Source organism: Chaetodon trifascialis, chromosome 20 (genome assembly GCF_039877785.1).
Source record: "Chaetodon trifascialis isolate fChaTrf1 chromosome 20, fChaTrf1.hap1, whole genome shotgun sequence".
NCBI lineage: Eukaryota > Metazoa > Chordata > Actinopteri > Chaetodontiformes > Chaetodontidae > Chaetodon > Chaetodon trifascialis.
In genome coordinates, this window is record NC_092075.1 from 2787610 (window position 1) to 2805000 (window position 17391).

General features: G+C 45.7%; 1 protein-coding gene across 3 annotated transcripts; it reads left to right on the forward strand.

Moving 5' to 3' along the window:
* The first annotated feature begins 5483 nt into the window (after positions 1–5483).
* On the forward strand, positions 5484–17337 carry LOC139348572 (metal transporter CNNM3-like). Of its 3 annotated transcripts, XM_070988807.1 has the most exons (12): positions 5618–6359; positions 6458–6792; positions 6872–7048; positions 8497–8654; positions 10308–10451; positions 10525–10683; positions 11009–11178; positions 11807–11903; positions 12302–12432; positions 12614–12740; positions 12959–13024; positions 14040–14172. In XM_070988807.1, exons 1-11 carry the CDS (start codon positions 5649–5651, stop codon positions 13006–13008), a joined length of 2259 nt encoding a protein of 752 aa, XP_070844908.1. In that variant the 5' UTR covers positions 5618–5648; the 3' UTR covers positions 13009–13024; positions 14040–14172. The 3 variants fall into 3 exon arrangements, with proteins under 3 accessions (XP_070844906.1, XP_070844908.1, XP_070844907.1); XM_070988805.1 differs by lacking the exon at positions 12959–13024 and having other exon boundaries at positions 5484–6359; positions 14040–17337; XM_070988806.1 differs by having other exon boundaries at positions 12959–17337.
* The last annotated feature ends 54 nt before the right edge of the window (positions 17338–17391 follow it).

Sequence of the window (17391 nt, forward strand, 5' to 3'; positions counted from 1 at the left end):
TTGATTTTTATACCCAACAAATGAATCAATTATTATTATTGGCTGCCTGAAAAGAAGAAACAATGATAATAATAACTTTCTGTCTCTAGCACTTTCAGTAATGACGTTACGAAGTGCTTCACAAACACGGACAGAAAATAAAAATTCATGCCTGCAGTGAAACAGCCAGCAGTGATGTACACACGATTTGTAGTTAAACGGCTGAAAACAAAGCACCTGTGAGGTCCTTTAAGTCGATGTTAGCGGTGATGTGAAGGTGGGCGTCTTCCCGGCCGACTTCTTGACCAAGGCAACATGTTTTAAATTATTTAATTTCCAAGATTATTCATTTTACATTCTCTTCATTTATATATATATATATTGGACCTTGTTGACATTTGTTGTTTCATATTTTAGAGATTTTATTTATTATTTGTCTCTTTGGTTCTTGAAAACACTTGAGTTTTTTCACTTTATTGTGAAAATGAATCAATCTTCCTCACTGTGAACAGAGCTCAGCAGAGCTCATTCCCAAAGCTTCACAATGTCAGGACGTGAAGAGCTGACCAAACCCGATCTGGAGTCATTCTAACACTGTGGACTAATGTCAGAACTCTTGGTTGGAGGTTTTTCTGGGCTTTTTTTATTTATTCCACTCAGTTATTGTTTGTCTAAGCACGCAAATTTGAGTTCACAAGTGATAAGAAGACCAAATAACAAGAAGTTTAGCTCAGTAGTCAGTGTGTTTGCAGCACAGTAGGCTGTTTTTTATTAGATACCATCAGCTGTTTAAGTTAAATGAGGGCATTTCTACATTTTCTCTGCACAAGACTCCTGTTATGATGAGTCTGATCAGAAACAACAGACCAAACTGTTTCTCCCAGAGGCTCTGGACTGTTCTGGTCCTGAGCAGGGCCGCCGACTTCACGAGTCCCCCGATGCCATGAAAGGGAAAGTCTTTCATTTTTTAACTGAATGTTTTCTGTATCATGGAGCAGGTGTTTGCAAAGAATAGTTCCACATTTTGGGAAATGAGCTTTCTTGCTGAAAGATGAGAAGTTTCACGTCTGCTAAGCATGAGGCTAGAGCTACGAGGCAGTTAGCATAGCTTAGCATGAAGACTGGACACAGAAGGAAATAGGTATACGTAGGAAATAGCAGGTAGGGCGTGTTAATCTGTGAGCTTTGCAGGTGCTGGAAGGTGGATTTTTAAACTGAACAGAGCCACGCTAGCTGTTCCCCCGTTTTTCAATCTCGGTGCTAAACTAAGCTAACCAGCTGCTAGCCTCATAGTTAGCATACAGATACACGATTGTGGCATTGATGTTCTTATCTAACGGACCAAGAAAACAAACAAAAAACAAACTAATATCACCGACAAATACTAAAAATACTGAAATAATTGGAAAAAATGTGTAATTTCTTAATTTTTGATCGTAAACTCCCCCAGAGAGAAAAAGCAGAAGAGATGCGTCAGTCCAAACTGTCCAACAGCTACGTCTTCTCATTTTATGTGGAGTCATTACAGGAAACCTTATAGTGTGTTTGATTATTTTACAAACAAAAAGACTCGAGGCTACAGAAAGCTTTGTTTGCTTTCTTGCAAAGAGTTGGTTGAGATCGATTCCACTCTGCGTAAATATGAAGCCACAGCCAGCAGACGGTTAGCATAGCATAAAGGGTGGAAATAGCTAGCATAGTCCACCTACCAGTGTGTGTTTAAACACCCACGTTAGTAATCTTCAGGAAGTCACTGCTGCCAGGAAACAGCCTCATGTAACCGCCTATAAACCACCATGTGTCATTTTTACACTACAAGATGTGTTTATTAGTGAAATTCAGAGGTGATTTTGGACGCTCTCCTCAGCTTTCAGTCGTTAAACTAGGCTAAGCTAACCATCTCCTTCCCGTAGCTTCATATTTGACAGGCAGATACGAGAGTGGAGCTGATAGCAGGAAAGCTGTGTTTCCCAAAAACGTGGAGTTGTTCCTTTAACCTGTGTTTCACGCATGTGTTTGTTAACCTTTGAGCTCGCGGTGAGCCCAGCGTTAAGCATTGACGCTTGAACACTGAAAACCCTCACAGCACAATAACTCGACTCGATGTAACGGACGACAAACATTCCACCGCATGTCTTCACACTGATTGACACTCGTGATGTTAACCCTGTCCTCGCCCGGGGCCGAACGTGGTGTGAGAAACCCTCATGTTGTTTCCTGTGACTGCTCGGCGTTCCTCACAAATGTACATACGTGTGGTGTGTGTGTCCGTTTGACTTTCCAAACCAGGGATTAATTCATATACGTCACTTAATACAATGTGAAGTACATTTTCTCGTGTGTATAAAAGAAACTGTTGAACCCGTGCTGACAGCAGACTGAGAGGACGTTTGGTTGTGTTCCAGTGGACTGAAGACGAGATAAAGAGATTAACATGAAGACGACTGTAGCAGCTCACCCCTCACTCTCTGTGGGTGAGGGGTGAGCTCACATGTTAAAGCTGCTAGCATGTAATCTACCTATTTTCCTCCTACGTATGCAGTGACACGGAAACCTTTTAAGTGACTGTCGACGGATTGTTTTGTTGACGATATCGTGATTTATTTGAAAAGATGAAATGAACTACTGTTGTATAAGCTAGCACTGATTTGAAAACACTTTAAACTCGTGAGTTACGTAGCATAAGTCTGAAAAGTGAATATTCCAAAGCATTTCCTCCTTTTGTGGGATGATTTCCAAAGTGAGACCATCAAAGGTGGATTGACAGCAGAGCAAAGTGGGCCGGGGTCCCCCTAAAGCTCCAGGTTCCCTGAGTGTCAGCTGGTGTGTGGATACTTGATTTATTAAAAAAAATGGGCGTATGCACCACTAAAGCCCAGCTGTTTAGGAGATAAGGGACGTTTATTTTCTTACCTTGGTGTCTTAAAGGTGATCCTGGTGTCAAAATCTAATTTTAAGACCGTCTTTGTTTCAGTTTCATGCTTACATGTTGCATGTTGCAAAATATATTTGTCCTTTTCCCAAATGACCACGCAGTAAACCTGGGGCCAGGGGGGTTAATGGGGGCCCAGAAGCTAAGTTTTACCCCAGGGCCCCCCCTGCCAGTTAAATCCAGCCATGGAGAAGCTCATCACTCTGTGAAAACCGGAGATTTTATTGAGCAGGACCATCCACGAGGAACAATGACATGAAAATATATAGTCGTCGTAGCCTTACCCTCCATCTGAAGAAAATTTAGACCTGCCTGCTGGTTCATATAGGTCTCATGTAGCAATTGGTCTTATACTGGTTTCCAGCAAAGCCACTGGTTGGCTGTGTGACTACCAGTTTGTGTACTGGGAAATGTGAAAACAATTATTCATGTTGTATTTATTGTAAACATTGTATTTATTGTTTTGTTTTTTGTTAAAGGCGTGCACCTGAAGGTGTGGTTCTGTGAAACGGGCTTCCAGCTGTGAGACACAGCTTTTAATGGGTGACTTCACCCAGAAACACTGTGTTCAGATCCCTGATTGCTGTTTGTGTCCTGTTACTGTCAATACTCTGTACGTGAAGGGTATTTGCGTGATGCTGACAGAGATGTTGAAAATAGCTCTATTTATGAAGAGAGATGAGATGTAATTTCACGTTTTATTTCCATTGTTTTGCTAGGAAAGCATTAAATAGCAATAAACATTGCACAGAGTTGACCTCAAATAATAATTTACTCCCCCATCTTCTGTAGCTTCCCTCTTTTGTCGTCAGACGTGATAACCAAAGCTTTCTTTCTCAGCCAAAATCTTGGTTTGTCCTTTCCCGTCCTCCCCCTTTCCTGTCATCCTTGGCCATCCTGTATCTCCCCCTTTTCTTCTCTCCTCCCACACTTCCTCCTCACTTTTCACCCCTTTTTCCTCTTATATTTTTCACCCTGCCCTTATCTGGACTCCTCCCGCCGCTCTGAAGTATTGAAATTCCTCCTGCCGGTCCGATCTGCTAAGCCGTTTTTATTGTTCAGACCTTTTTCTATGCTGGGACTGGAGCAGGGGAGCAGAGCTTATCAGTAACCCCTGCAGTGTTGTTTTTAGCCCTGCAGCGGTGTGATGATTAGACCTGTACGAAGGTTAAATATTTTCTTACGCAGCGTTCTCAGGCCAGTGAGTTTTCCACGCTGTGTATCATTCACAAGTGGATTGTTTGAATTGTTTGAGGTTTCGTGCATGTGGAGCGATGCAGAAACAAAGGTTAGGAGAGGGAAGAATGGTGCCCCACCACATGTTTTTGCATCTACTATCATCCTTTGCAGATATATTTACAGTACTTAGCGTGCATACAGAGAGATCAGGCAGTATTTGTCAAGTTTGGCAGAGTTGCAGTGCAGATTTGAGATAATGAAGGACCTGGAAAATAAAAGTACTGATAGGAAAGCAATGCAACAATACTTTAAATCCAGGCAGTTTGGCCTTGGATCCATAAACTTTGTTACGGAGGATATGTACAGCAGGTTTTAATATTCAGACACGGCTGTAAGGTGTTTGACCTGTGAGTTTTTTCTTTTATTGCAATGGTTAAAGGAGGAGGAGCACTTCCGAACAAGGATTTGAAGCAATGTGTACATACTGTTTTATAACTACTGTAAGGCATTTTAAGAACTCTATGAGGTTAATAAACCTGAGATATATTTCTCTACAGAAAATCTGTCTCTGCTTGGTTCATGGACACAGTTTTCTGCAGACTTAAGTTTTCTTTCGGTGTGCAGGACTGACTGAGGATGTGGAAGCTGGTTATTATCATCACAAATTCACTGGTAGTTCACTGACTGCATGCAGGAAAACAAAAACAGCATTACAAACACCATGTCTAAAAATAATATTCACATACTCGTCATCCCGCCCCTCGGCCTAGCAAACTGTCAGAATTAGCTAACTAGCTCAGAGAGGTTTTTTCCTCTCGTTATTGAATATTACTATATCATCGAAAAAATAACACTAAACGTAGTGCTCATGACTGACTAGTGCTAGCATTTTCCTAGTTAGCAAGCATGTTAGCTGTTAAACTAATAGCCCTGCTGGTCGTCCCTGAGTGACCGAGCCTCTTTTTTTTCTTTGCTGGGCAGCAGGTCTGATAATATTAACACAAAGAGCAAGTTTCTTATCAAAAAAGAGCAAAACTGGAGTAACTGTTGAGGATTTTAATTAGTTTTGGTTCAGCTGTGCTCACTTCCTGTATGCAGAGAAGGAATAATTACAGTGAATATGTCGCTCAGTTAAACATGTGAGTCCTGTTTTAAGGCTTTGTTCCTCAGATTTTGTACATTCTGACAACATTTGCATTGATTCAGTGAACTCTGCTCACTGAGGCCTGAACTGATGAATGATTTGTTGTTATGAAATCTAACAGAAGATGGGCGGGAGCTCCTTCTTGTTTTCTCGTGTTTTATTGGCTGTCAGCACACACTGACTCCAGTTGGCTGGTTTTGTGAAGGGGCGGTGCGACAATCCCCAAAAACGTTAGATTCAGGCCCCAAAATGTCCAGTAGGGCCCGGGCTCCGCCTGTGTGCGCAGAACCAAAATGGCCGCCATGCAGCTCAGTTGCAGCGTTCGATTTGTTTGGCTGGCTCGGCCCTGGTGGGCGGGGCCGCTGCGGGCTACAGTCACATGATCCGCGCGGAGCCAGCCTGACCAAATCCAATATGGTGGCCAGCTTGGCAGGTCTACGGTTCCTGTTGATGATATTGTTGTTCTGCGGGATCAGGTACGGCGCCTGCAGCCAGGAAGCTCCGCTGGTCCTGGGGCTGCGACTGGAAGACCCGGCGGGTCTGGTGTGCATGAAGGATCGGATCATATTGGCGCCAGAAGGAGCCACGTTCAAGCTCCGTCTCTTTGGGACTGATCTGAATGGAAGCTGGCCGTGGGTGGCGTTCGCAGGGGCAGCTGGCGGAGCGGCCGGGGCGGTCGGGGATGCGCCTGACCCGTGCGGGGAGGAGTCCAAACGTCACGAGTCCGCTTTCCAGGTGACCACGGAAGAGTTCCAACGGGACGAGGACTACAGCGGACTGATAACGGTGGAGGTCCAGCCGAGGAGCATCTCTGCGGGTGCAGCTGGCAGCGATCAGAGCTACCACCACCTGTGCGTGCTGAGCGGAGGGAGATGGGCATCCGCGGGCCCGGACAGGCTGCGGGTGAACACCGACAGGGGTCTGCCCGCAGACTACATCCCGCCGTGGGGTCTGGGCGTGCTGATCGTGGCGCTGCTGGTGGTGTGCGGGGTGCTGAGGACAGTGAACCTGAGCCTGCTGTGGCTGGACCCCGTGGAGCTTTATGTCCTGCACAGCTGTGGATCCGAGGAGGAGAAGCGGGCCGCCAAGCGCCTGGAGCCAATCAGGAGGAGGGGAAACTTCTTGGTAAGTTTGCAGGAAACAGGTATGAAAGCCACGTGACAGCAGGCTGAGAATGAGATGAAGATGCTCTTTAACGTGTTTTTCTCCACCCTCTCATCCAGACCTGTTCTCTGCTGTTCCTGTGCGTGCTGGGACACTCGGTCCTTGGCGTGCTCCTGTACCGGGCTCTGGGCTCCATCGTCTCCGCCGTTTTCACCAGCGGCTTCCTCATCTTCTTCCTGGCTGAGCTGGCCCCTCACGTGCTGTGCTCCGGTTACGGCTTTCAGCTGGCGCCTTCTCTGACCTGGCTGGCCCAGGTGTGCATGGTGCTCACCTGCCCCCTGTCCTGCCCTCTGGGGCTGATCCTGGACCTGGCTCTGCGGAGGGACGTCAGCACCTGCGGGATAAGAGAGAGGGCCATGGAGATGATCCGCACGAGCGTCAACGACCCTTACAGGTGAGTGAAGCGAATCTCGCGCAGCTCACCTGCCGATTGAAAGCTCGCCGTCTCATCACGCCGTTTCCTGTCCGTGCAGCGAGTTCGTGAAGGAGGAGTTCAGCCGCGGGACGCTGCGCACGAAGACGGTGGAGGACATCCTGACCCCGCTGAAGGACTGCTTCATGCTGCCCAGCTCGGCCGTCCTGGACTTCTCCACCATGTCTGAGATCATGCAGAGCGGATACACGAGGGTGCCCATCTACGAGGAGGAGAGGTGGGTGGAGGAGGCGGAGGGGATCAATACGGTGATTTATCAGTGAAATCAAATCTAAGCCATCTGATTGGCTGTTTGTGTTTTTGTGTTTGTTGTCAGGTGCAAACATCCGGTTTCAGGCTGCAGTCAGAGGTCAAAGTCAAACTTCAAGATGTCTAATAAGATTTGTATTTATTGATCACACGCTGGGAGATCATTTCTAATCTGCATTTCAGTGTTCTGTCAGCGCTAAAGCACATCCTGACAACACTTTGAAGTACACTGTTTGAAATACTGCTGATACTACGATCTGACGTCTACAAAACTTTAACTTTTCAACTACATTTAGATCAATTTTTATACTTTTGACCCACGAATAACCAATCGTGCTCAATGGCAAAGTGGAACATATGTAAAAATGTCTTATTTTCAAAATTGATCAATAATTTGGTCAATAAATAGTAAAAAAATAAATAAATAACAGCTGAAGAAAAGAAGAAGATATTCAGTTTATTACAAAAGAAAAAACAGCAAATATTCAGTTTTGATCATTCAATTTTGGCACTTTTGCTTAAAGAATAACAAAATCACAGAATTGATCGATTTCCTGTTGACTGATTGTTTTCGCTGCTCAGCTTTAAACCAACATTTTCTCAGTTTTAACCTGCAGATGTGAGCGGTTTTAGCAGCTGCAGGTACAAATCATCATAAGATAAAACTTCATTAAACCCACATTTTGTTACAGACTGAGAAAAGAACAAAAAAGGATATAAATGATTTATATGTCCATTATAAACTCAGGTGTAAGGATACTACTGCCATAAAATTACTATCATCATTTTGACTTGCACGAGTCAGATATGGATAACAGTGTTTTGTACTTTTACAAAGAAGAAAAATGTATAACAGTAAAAAAATATGTAATATTGCAAAGATACTTGCACGGATGTAACAGATGTGAGTGAATGTTAACATAAATAACAAACAGCTGGCTTACAAAGAAGCTCAAAACACTCATATAATGTGCATAAATGATTATTTTCAAGCTTGTTTTGGCTGTTTTCTGCCTCGGTGTAGCGCCACCATGTGTCCAGAGCGTCTTTCTGCATGAAGTTTGACATTAAACTGACGCTGTCCCTTTCCTCTGTCCTCTCCTTCTAATTTCTGCCTGTTTGTTTTTAGCAGCATCATTTACTTATTTAACTCACATAAAGTAAAGACAAAAGTTTGGTTGAACCTTCTGCAGCCTCTGATGAGGAGTCACGTCTTTGTTTTAAGGGTTTGTGCAAACTGTCTGTGCAGCTCATACTAAACTAATATGTCGCTATAACATATACATCACATTAAAGCAGCTCTTTCCCTCCATAACACACATTTAACTTGTCGTGCAAAGCCTCTTCACTGCAGCCACGAGACAGAAAAACTCCAAATATTTCAAACTTTTTTTTTAAACGTGTCTGATTTTCCAGGTCCAACATCGTGGAAATCCTCTACGTGAAGGACTTGGCTCTGGTGGACCCGGACGACTGCACCCCGATGACGACCATCACCAAGTTCTACAACCACCCGCTGCACTTCGTCTTCAACGACACCAAGCTGGACGCCATGCTGGAGGAGTTCAAGAAGGGTGAGCAGACACAGAAACGTCAGAGCGGAGGCTTCTTTTACGCCTCTTTCATTTAGTTTTGGTCCAGTTTGACGGCGCCTGCAGGTCTGTGCTGTTTTCTCTTACCTGCTGTGAGCGGCGCTGTCGGTGTTTAACTGTCTGCATGAGGCTGCAGGCGGACAGATGCCGAGCAGCAGCTCAGTGTTGTTGTTGTTGTTGTTGTTGTTGTTGTGACGGTGAATTCTGCTGCAGGAGGCCGTCAGCTCCATCAGACCTGCAGCAAACTGTCACTGCTGCATCCACAGCAGCTTTCATCCACTCACAGTGGCTCAGATGAGTTAATCCGTTTTCATTGGTTAATCCATCCATCCGTTTTATGCTGCTTTTCCGGGTCCAGGTCCAATTAATTAAGTTAATTATGAAATTACTGCCGGGAAGTGCAGATTAATACTCAATCATTTTAGGCCTGACTGGTTTTCCTTCATGGGCTGATGGTGTAGCAGGTGTTACATGGCTGGTGCAGATGAGCAGCAGCGGGTGGAGACAGAGGTGAGCACCACCCTCACAGATACCATCTATGAACACACACTGCATCCTGAGAGAAGGCAAAGGTGTGGAGATACACGTGTTTCACGGAAGAAACTTCTAAGGAACAGAGATGAGTTTGGAGGTTTGGTCGGTGCCAGGAGGGGAACTTTAAAAGGTGTTCAGGGTCCAGTTTGGAGGATTTCTGGGGATCTGTTGGCAGAAATGGAACATAATATTGACAGTTATGGTTTCATTAGAGTATAATCATGTCAAAATAAGAGTTGCTGTGTTTTTGTTACCTTAGGATGACAGCAGGTCCTCTTCCACAGAGTCTGCCATGTTTCTACAGTAGCCCTGAAGGGACAAACCAAACGCTGGCGCCTTTAACGCTTTTCACTGTAGAGGAGGATGAGGTGAGGGAGGCGAGGGATCTAAATCCTGCACGTCGGACCTTTAAATGACATGAAATCACACGTTTCAAACCGTCTGCAGACTCAGCTAACTGTTCATGATGCACAGGTAGAGACAGGTAGAGACAATCCTGTACAAATACTGCTGCAGTCGTAGTACAGCGTTTAACAGACTGTGATCACTGTGGAAACAGGTTCGTTCCGCTGGGATTATTAAAGGGTTGATTCAGATAAACCGAGGAAAGCATATTTTCTGACTAACCTATCGAGCCGTGCAGGCAGCTTTGCTTTTATATGCTCACGTTTAGTTATTGACTTTCTGCCTCCGCCTCAGTTCTGTGGAGATAAATGCAATTCTGCTCACGATGAGCTCTGCTGATGACACACTGTGGGCCCCCAGCACCTCATGTCGTCATGGAGTCAGGGAGTTGGCTGTGGGCTGCAGCTAAGCCCTGGATTTTTAGGATATACCTGCACCATTAAAAGTCTGCCGAATGAGCCGTGAGCAGCTCCTGTTTGCGTCGTAACCGTGGATGTTCAGACGGCTGTCAGTGGATTACTGTGATGTGGAAGAAAAATTAAAAGCATGAAGACTCTAAAGGAAGTTCTGAAGTTGAGAGGAAAACCTTTAACTCTTGTCTTTCTCTGTCGTCCCTCTAATCTAAAGAGACTGCTGCTGCTGTCAAATACTCTTCCTGAGGGAGGTTTGACCTGTGGTTCTTCCTCTTTCTGTCAGGTAACTCTCACATGGCCATCGTCCAGAAGGTGAACAACGAGGGGGAGGGAGATCCTTTCTACGAGGTGCTGGGATTGGTCACCTTAGAGGACGTCATTGAGGAGATCATCAAATCAGAGATCCTGGACGAGTCTGACGGCTACTGTGAGTTTCTCAACATGTGGTTGCAGCTGTAGCGTCTGGTGTCTTTGCTCAGACTGTCCACCTCCTCCTGCAGTGGACAGGAAGGTGAAGCGTCCCCTCGCGGCGATGGAGATCCCCCTGGAGCCTCGCAGCGCCCACGAGGAGTTCTCGCTGTTCAAGCCTCCTGAAGGAGAACCCAAGATCCGCACCTCACCACAGCTCCTGCTGGCCACACACCGCTTCCTGTCCAGAGGTGTGTGTGTGTGTGTGTGTGTGTGTGTGTGTGTGTGTGTGTGTGTGTGTGTGTGTGTGTGTGTGTGTGTGTGTGTGTGTGTGTGTGTGTGTGTGTGTGTGTGTGTGTGTGTGTGTGTGTGTGTGTTCTGTCAGTCTTTACCTGAGTGAGGTTTTGGTTGATGTTGTAACTCGCGCTGATGACACAGTCACAGTCTAACGACACACACGCGTAATGATTACGCTGCTGTTACATATTAGAGCTGACTCGCTGTCTGAGGCTGCTGATATCAAACTGAGATCAACAGTCTAGACATCGCTGCGTCTCTGACCTTTGACCCCCACAGAGGTGGAGCACTTCAGCCCCGGGCGCGTGTCTGAGAAGGTCTTGTTCCACCTGCTCCGTCACCCCAGCGTCAACCAGGAGGTGCACTTTGACCCAAACAACCGGCTGAGCGCAGGTCACTATCTGTACACAAGAAACCACCCGGTGGACTATTTCATCCTGCTGCTGCAGGTACGTGTTCACCTGCCTCACCTGTGGCCCGTTGACACATGTTCACTGTCGAACCGTCCGAGAAAAGGACCCACGAGCAATCAGACGAGATGTGAGCAGACAAAAAGCACTTCAACACACAAGAGACGACTTTAACACATCACTCTTCAATTCATCTTCAATACAAATTTGACACTTTCAGTAAAATTTCACAGAAATAAATAATTCTACGTTTAGGGAAATAAACTTCACCTCCTTACTGAGAGTTGGAGGAGAAGATGGATATGAAGCTACAGCCAGCAGCCTGTTAGCTTAGCTTAGCTTAGCTTGGACTGGAAATGAGGAAACTACAGCAGCTCAAATGTGTTTCTTCTACAAAATATTCTGAATAACAAACATATCACTAAAACTTTAATTATTATGATCATTATTACACAAAAATCAACTTAAATGTCAGTGAAACGAACCTAACCACCCAACACTGTGGCCTCCATCAGCTGGAAATCTGACGTATATTTTATTTTCATGGTAACGTGGAGCTGCAGTATGTGGACAGACAGTTTTAGAGGAGTATCTGGCAGCTTACAGGTCACACGTTCTTTCCAGAGAGACAATAAGACGTCCCCGCTTCCCGTCTGTCTGTCCTCAGGGTCGCGTGGAGGTGGAGATCGGTAAAGAGGGGCTGAAGTTCGAGAACGGGGCGTTCACATACTACGGCGTGTCAGCTCTGACGCTGCCATCTTCAGGTGAGATGAAGAACAGCAGGAAGACGTTCAAATCAGATTCTGTGCTGAGATTTTCCTGTGATTTTAGACAAAAGTCATCAGCTCTGTAATCGATTCTGTCATCTGGGGGCAATTCTGTTCTGTTCACTGATAATGAGTTTTATTTGGACGTTAGACTTCCAGCTTTCAGGGGGAAAATGTTAACGCCTCGTGGAACGTCGAAGAAATAATATCTGTGAAGTCAGTTCGGTTGGATTTTCATTTATTTTCTTTATTTAAGGAACAAGGAATATGAACTTCAACTGTGTTTACATGACTGAGGTGCATGTGAGTCGGCCGCACCGTGGCCGATGTTTGCAGGATAAAATGCTGACTCCGTGTGTGTGTGTGTGTGTGTGTGTGTGTGTGTGTGTTTACAGTGCACCAGTCTCCAGTGTCCACCCAGCGTCACTCCCCCAGGGATCCCTTTGAGTCAGCAGAAGCTACAAGCCCGTCCAGCTATTGTCCCGACTACACCGTCCGAGCTCTCACTGACCTGCAGCTCATACGGGTGTGTGTGTGTGTGTGTGTGTGTTTTGTCATTCTGAAACATGTCCACCACATGGATGTATAATCTGAGCCGGATGGCGTGTACTTTCACCACACGTGTACGTGTATGTCCTTGTCGTGCAGCTCTACGCTTCGCCGCCTCACATTTTCTGCCCCCCTGCTGCGTCTCGTTTGATTGACAGGTGACACGCCTGCAGTATTTGAACGCTCTCATGGCGTCGCGGGTCGGTCAGAGTCCAGATCCTCCTGAGATCAAGATCCTGCCCAACAGCCAGACCAAGCTGCTCAACGACAGAAACACCACACAAGGTAGCCGTGCTGAGGGTCTGAGCCTACCCGCGGACCCCCACACTCACATTTATCACTGACGAGCCGTCGCGCTGAACGCACGCCTCTGAGTGCTTCACTCCTCTTTGCAGTATCTTGAATGCGTACTTTCCTGTTTGCCTTCAGCTGAACTAAAATGATTTCCTCTCTCTCTCTCTCTCTTTCTCTTCCCTGCCTCCACGCCTCCTCTGGCCGTTCAGAGTTCCCTGTAAACTTTTCATTCTTTGATACCATTGAGAACTACTGTTAGTATTTTTGTGCATGAGGTAAATGGGATGCAGCCTGTCTGTGGCATGAGGCCGACTGCACACACACACTCAGTCTCTCTCACACACACACACACATAAACACACACACGTAGAATAATGTCCTGCTCTTGGTCTCCGGACTGTTTTTAGCCTTTTCCTCGTAACATCAGCGGCCCCAGCGGGCGCACTTCATGTTCACGCGACAGATTTCTGGAATCAGGTTGTGTGTCCGTGTGTTAGTGTACACGTGTGTGTGTTTGTGAGGCTGTGTAACCACGGTTTCTTCACCCCGTGTCATCCCTCCTTCCCGCTTTGCCCTGAAATCACCTCGCCTGCATGTCCGATCTGATCCTGCGGTTCACGCCGCCTCCGGCGTAAAGAGAGAGGCGGCGACAAGATGGCGCAAAAGTGACGAGAAAGCGAGAGAAGCACAATCAGCCGCCGGATGTGAAAACTTAACTCGGCGTGTTTTGAACATGTTTCCTCATCTGGAAGCGTAGAGAGCCAAGGCCATGATGTCACTTCCTGTCTAGCCTCTGTAGTAACTCCATTACAGATGTAGACATTTAACCATGATGACTTTGTGAGGACAGAAAAAACTACAATTCCCATGAATACTAGCTCATCGTCGTGACCTTGTTTCAGCCATAAAACCCCCCCGCCTCTTCTGTTGAGATGTAACGTTCGGGCCCAGGGGCTTATGGGAAATAGAGTTTGTTAAAAACAGCTGTTCTTATCCGAACACGTGAAGCACGTCTCACGGCGTCCTGCTGAGGAAGACTCCGGTCTGAGGCTGATGTGTAATTATCAGAATTGATAGAAAAGTCAATGAGGTTTTGAATGGAGCACTACGTTCTTCTTCTCTCCCTAAAACTGCGGCTCTTCTTCGTCCCTATTGCGCCATCTTTCGCGTCAGCAGTCGATGTCCTCCCCTCTTTTCATCCCTTTTACACCCTGCGTGTGCTTTGCCTCGGTGTGATGTCGTCACCCCTCGCTCACCCCAGCTCTCCTCTCATTGGTCGGGTTTCCACAGGTGGCAGCAGAGCCCAGGAGAGCTCCACAGAAGAGGAGGCTCATGGGTAGTGCGGTTCTGTCTGCCCGCTGTTAAAGACCTGCTCCGACCAGGCAGGGATGTTAGTTTTTTGTTGTTATTGATGAATCATCTATGGCTGGAACGTAGTTATCGGACGAGACTGGAGTGAAAGTGGTTTTATTTGTCTGTTATATAGCTCCACACTCCTCATCTCCACCCCCATTCCTCCACCTGCTCTTCATTCAAACTATTATTTTATGTTGTTTTATACACTTTGGACGATATGTGTATATATAAATATTATATATAAATGCATTTTATTTTAATTTGGCGGTGCCTTTCTTCCAGGTTTAGCCTTTCGTACTAAACTCTGCCATTCCTCACTTTTGCCTGTCTGGGTGCCAAAGCTACGTGTGTGTGTGTGTGTGTGTGTGTGTGTGTGTGTGTGTGTGTGTGTGTGTGTGTGTGTGTGTGTGTGTGTGTGTGTGTGTGTGTGTGTGTACTGAAGCATCCGTCCGTTTGACACAGTTTTGAGTTGGTTAAAGCAGATTTGCACATAAATTTGTGCACTGTCGATCGTATGAAGCTACTTTACAAGCTGTCAGGTACGTCCAGACTTTTATACCCTCACTCAACACTGCTGTGTGTGCGTGTGTGTGCGCGCGTGTGTGTGCGCGAGTCATTTCAGCTTTGAGCTTTTAGCGGCCAATGCTTCGTTCTTACTTTAAACATTAGTCGGTGAGGTGTGAAGGACTTGAAACCAAAGTGAAGAAAAGATTAAACAAAGAGTGATTTTTTGCTTTTTCTATTGATGCTCAAGTTAGCAGAAGCTCAGAAAAGCCTGAAGATGAACCTGAGAGGGTTTGTGAGTCCAGCTGAAACAGTCGATTGACAGAATTTCTCTTGATAATTGATTCATTGATTTGCTGCTGTTCTTTGTCTCATGTGATAACAGACTGAATATCTTTGGGTTTTGGACATCTGAAGTTTGGGCTGTAGGAAGTAGAGCTGAGTATTTTTCACTGTATTCTTACCTTTTATAGTCTAAACAGCTAAAAAAGTAGAAGTTCATTTAAGTAATTAGCACTTGCTTTGATATTGTCCACAAATCCAACGAAAAAACAAAACCAACAACACCTTTCTCAACATCTGTGAAGATCCTCATTCATCCAGGTCCAAGTGCTTCCAAAGGGGACTGGACGCGTTTTTGGTCCTAGAAGACGTTTCGCCTCTCGTCCAGAAGGCTTCTTCAGTTCTCAGTGACCGGTGGGGAGTCTCGGGCATTTGTCCTCTTGCGTGATCACAGCTCCACCCAGCATCATGCAAGTCAGGGTGTGGATGGCGCTCTGGTGACCCCCCACCAGCCCGTTAGAACTGAAGAAGCCTTTTGGATGAGGCGAAATGTCTTATTTCTGACTTCCTGTCTGTGGCTCGCAACTCCAAGCCCATTGGTTCCTGCTGAAGACGTGAATCTTTAAGAGCTGCTCACAGATTTATAGTTTTGTGTTTAAAACAGGAGGGAAAAGTGCGTTTTTGTTGGGGACTATTTTCAGCGGCAGATTAATCCTCATTTAGTGCTGTAGTGAGTGTGTGTGGCTGCAGGATGGTGAGTGTGTGTGTGTGTGTTCATGGTGATGAAGGACAACAGTGAGGCTCTCTGGTGTGTTTTTAATGGAGGTCAATGGCTCAGAGGAAGGAGATCAATCAGGCTGTGATTGGTGCGCAGTGCCTGTTAGTAGATCCCTTCACTGTGCGCAGAGGCCACATTGACTAACACAGTCCAGCAGAGGGCGCTATGAATCTGACACCTACCCTCTCATGTAAAACCCTGGAACTGGACGTCAGATTAACTGTAAAATGGTGCCGCGGTCAGATTCATTCGTTACGCTGTCAGTGTTAATCCAGATATTTGAGTCCTGTTAACATTCCAGTACATGTTCGTGTGTGTGTGTGTGTGTGTGTGTGTGTGTGTGTGTGTGTGTGTGTGTGTGTGTGTGTGTGTGTGTGTGTGTGTGTGTGAGAGACAATATTTCACCAGTACATGTCAGCAAGCATCCAGCCTTCACTGAACCTCCATCACCCTTACTGTATGTTGATAACATGCATTTGAAGCATCTGTTGGTCCTTGTTGCATGTGTGTAAACATGTGGAATAAGTCAGAAATGGCCTCTGAATACCCCCCCCCCCCCCCCATTAATATATCAGAGCCAGAGCCGTCTGACAGGACAAGCAAAATCAGTGTTTTAGAGGAGGGGTTTGGGGTCCTTCAAGTCTATTTTAACGCAGTGCTCACATGGCCTGAAGCGACTCCTTCGTACTGCAATAACACTGTAAGAAGTGGAGGACAAAATGATGACTTAACATTGAGATGACATCACACAAATACTTCTAGTTTTAGGAAAATTTTACACAAATTATCAAACCTCCATGGATTTTAGATTGATGATAATTCATCAGTTACAGAGACGTTTCTTTTACAGTGGGGGTCTATGGGGAAAACGCTGTTTGGGCTGCAGGGGATTTTTTCATCGCAGTAACGCGAGCGACCACTGGGGGGCATTGGCAGCAAAAAATGTAAATGATGCAGTTTTTCTTCTCACACGGACAGACTGTATGACAAGACACATGAAGACATACTTCACTCAAGCAAAGTACACCCGTACTGCAGTACTGTGCCTGAGTAAATGTTCACAGTGTACTCTCAGTATACAGGCAGTACTGCATGCGAGTACTGCGTTAACCCAGACTTGAAGACACCCTCGCCGTTCAGCTGTGTTACATCGTTTCTGTCTCTTTGCATTTTGATTCCACGTCGGTGCGTTTGATTCGTTCAGCGTCGGCGCTCTCGACCATGTTGCCATATTCCAGGAGAAATTTTGAACTGTGTGATTCTGAGTAAATATTTGTCATCTCTATTTTGCTTTGTTGTAATAAGTTCGTTTGTATGGTATCAGAAGACTGAATGTAAGATAATCATTGCTTTGTGCTACTTACACTGACGGAGAGACGTGTCGGGGCTGCTGATGATGTGTAGTAACATGAGATAGAAAATAATTTGAGGATGTAGTTTAGAGGTAATCAGTCTCAGTTTTCAGGTACACTGCTGTTACTACAAGAGTTGAACTTAACCATCTAATCAATTCCTCTTTCTGTCCAGGTTACATTTGTACAGATCTCACCTACTTTATTGTATTATTTTGGGAATGCTGCCGGTTTTCGGTGCGTTGAGGCTCCATTGCATTTAACACTTTCAATAATCAAGTTTCTTAGGAAATAAACTCAATCCTGTTCTAAACGTGTTATTGTTGTTTGCCTTTTCTGTTCCTGTTTACATATGTGTTTCACAGAAAAA

Bases quoted from the DNA above. Each gene is read 5' to 3' on its own strand.
- LOC139348572 (XM_070988805.1), top strand. From the start codon at position 5,484: ATGTCCAGTAGGGCCCGGGCTCCGCCTGTGTGCGCAGAACCAAAATGG. The intron at 11,179-11,806 runs GTACGTGTTCAC...GTCTGTCCTCAG, and splicing joins ATTTCATCCTGCTGCTGCAG to GGTCGCGTGGAGGTGGAGAT. The intron at 12,433-12,613 runs GTGTGTGTGTGT...TTTGATTGACAG, and splicing joins CTGACCTGCAGCTCATACGG to GTGACACGCCTGCAGTATTT.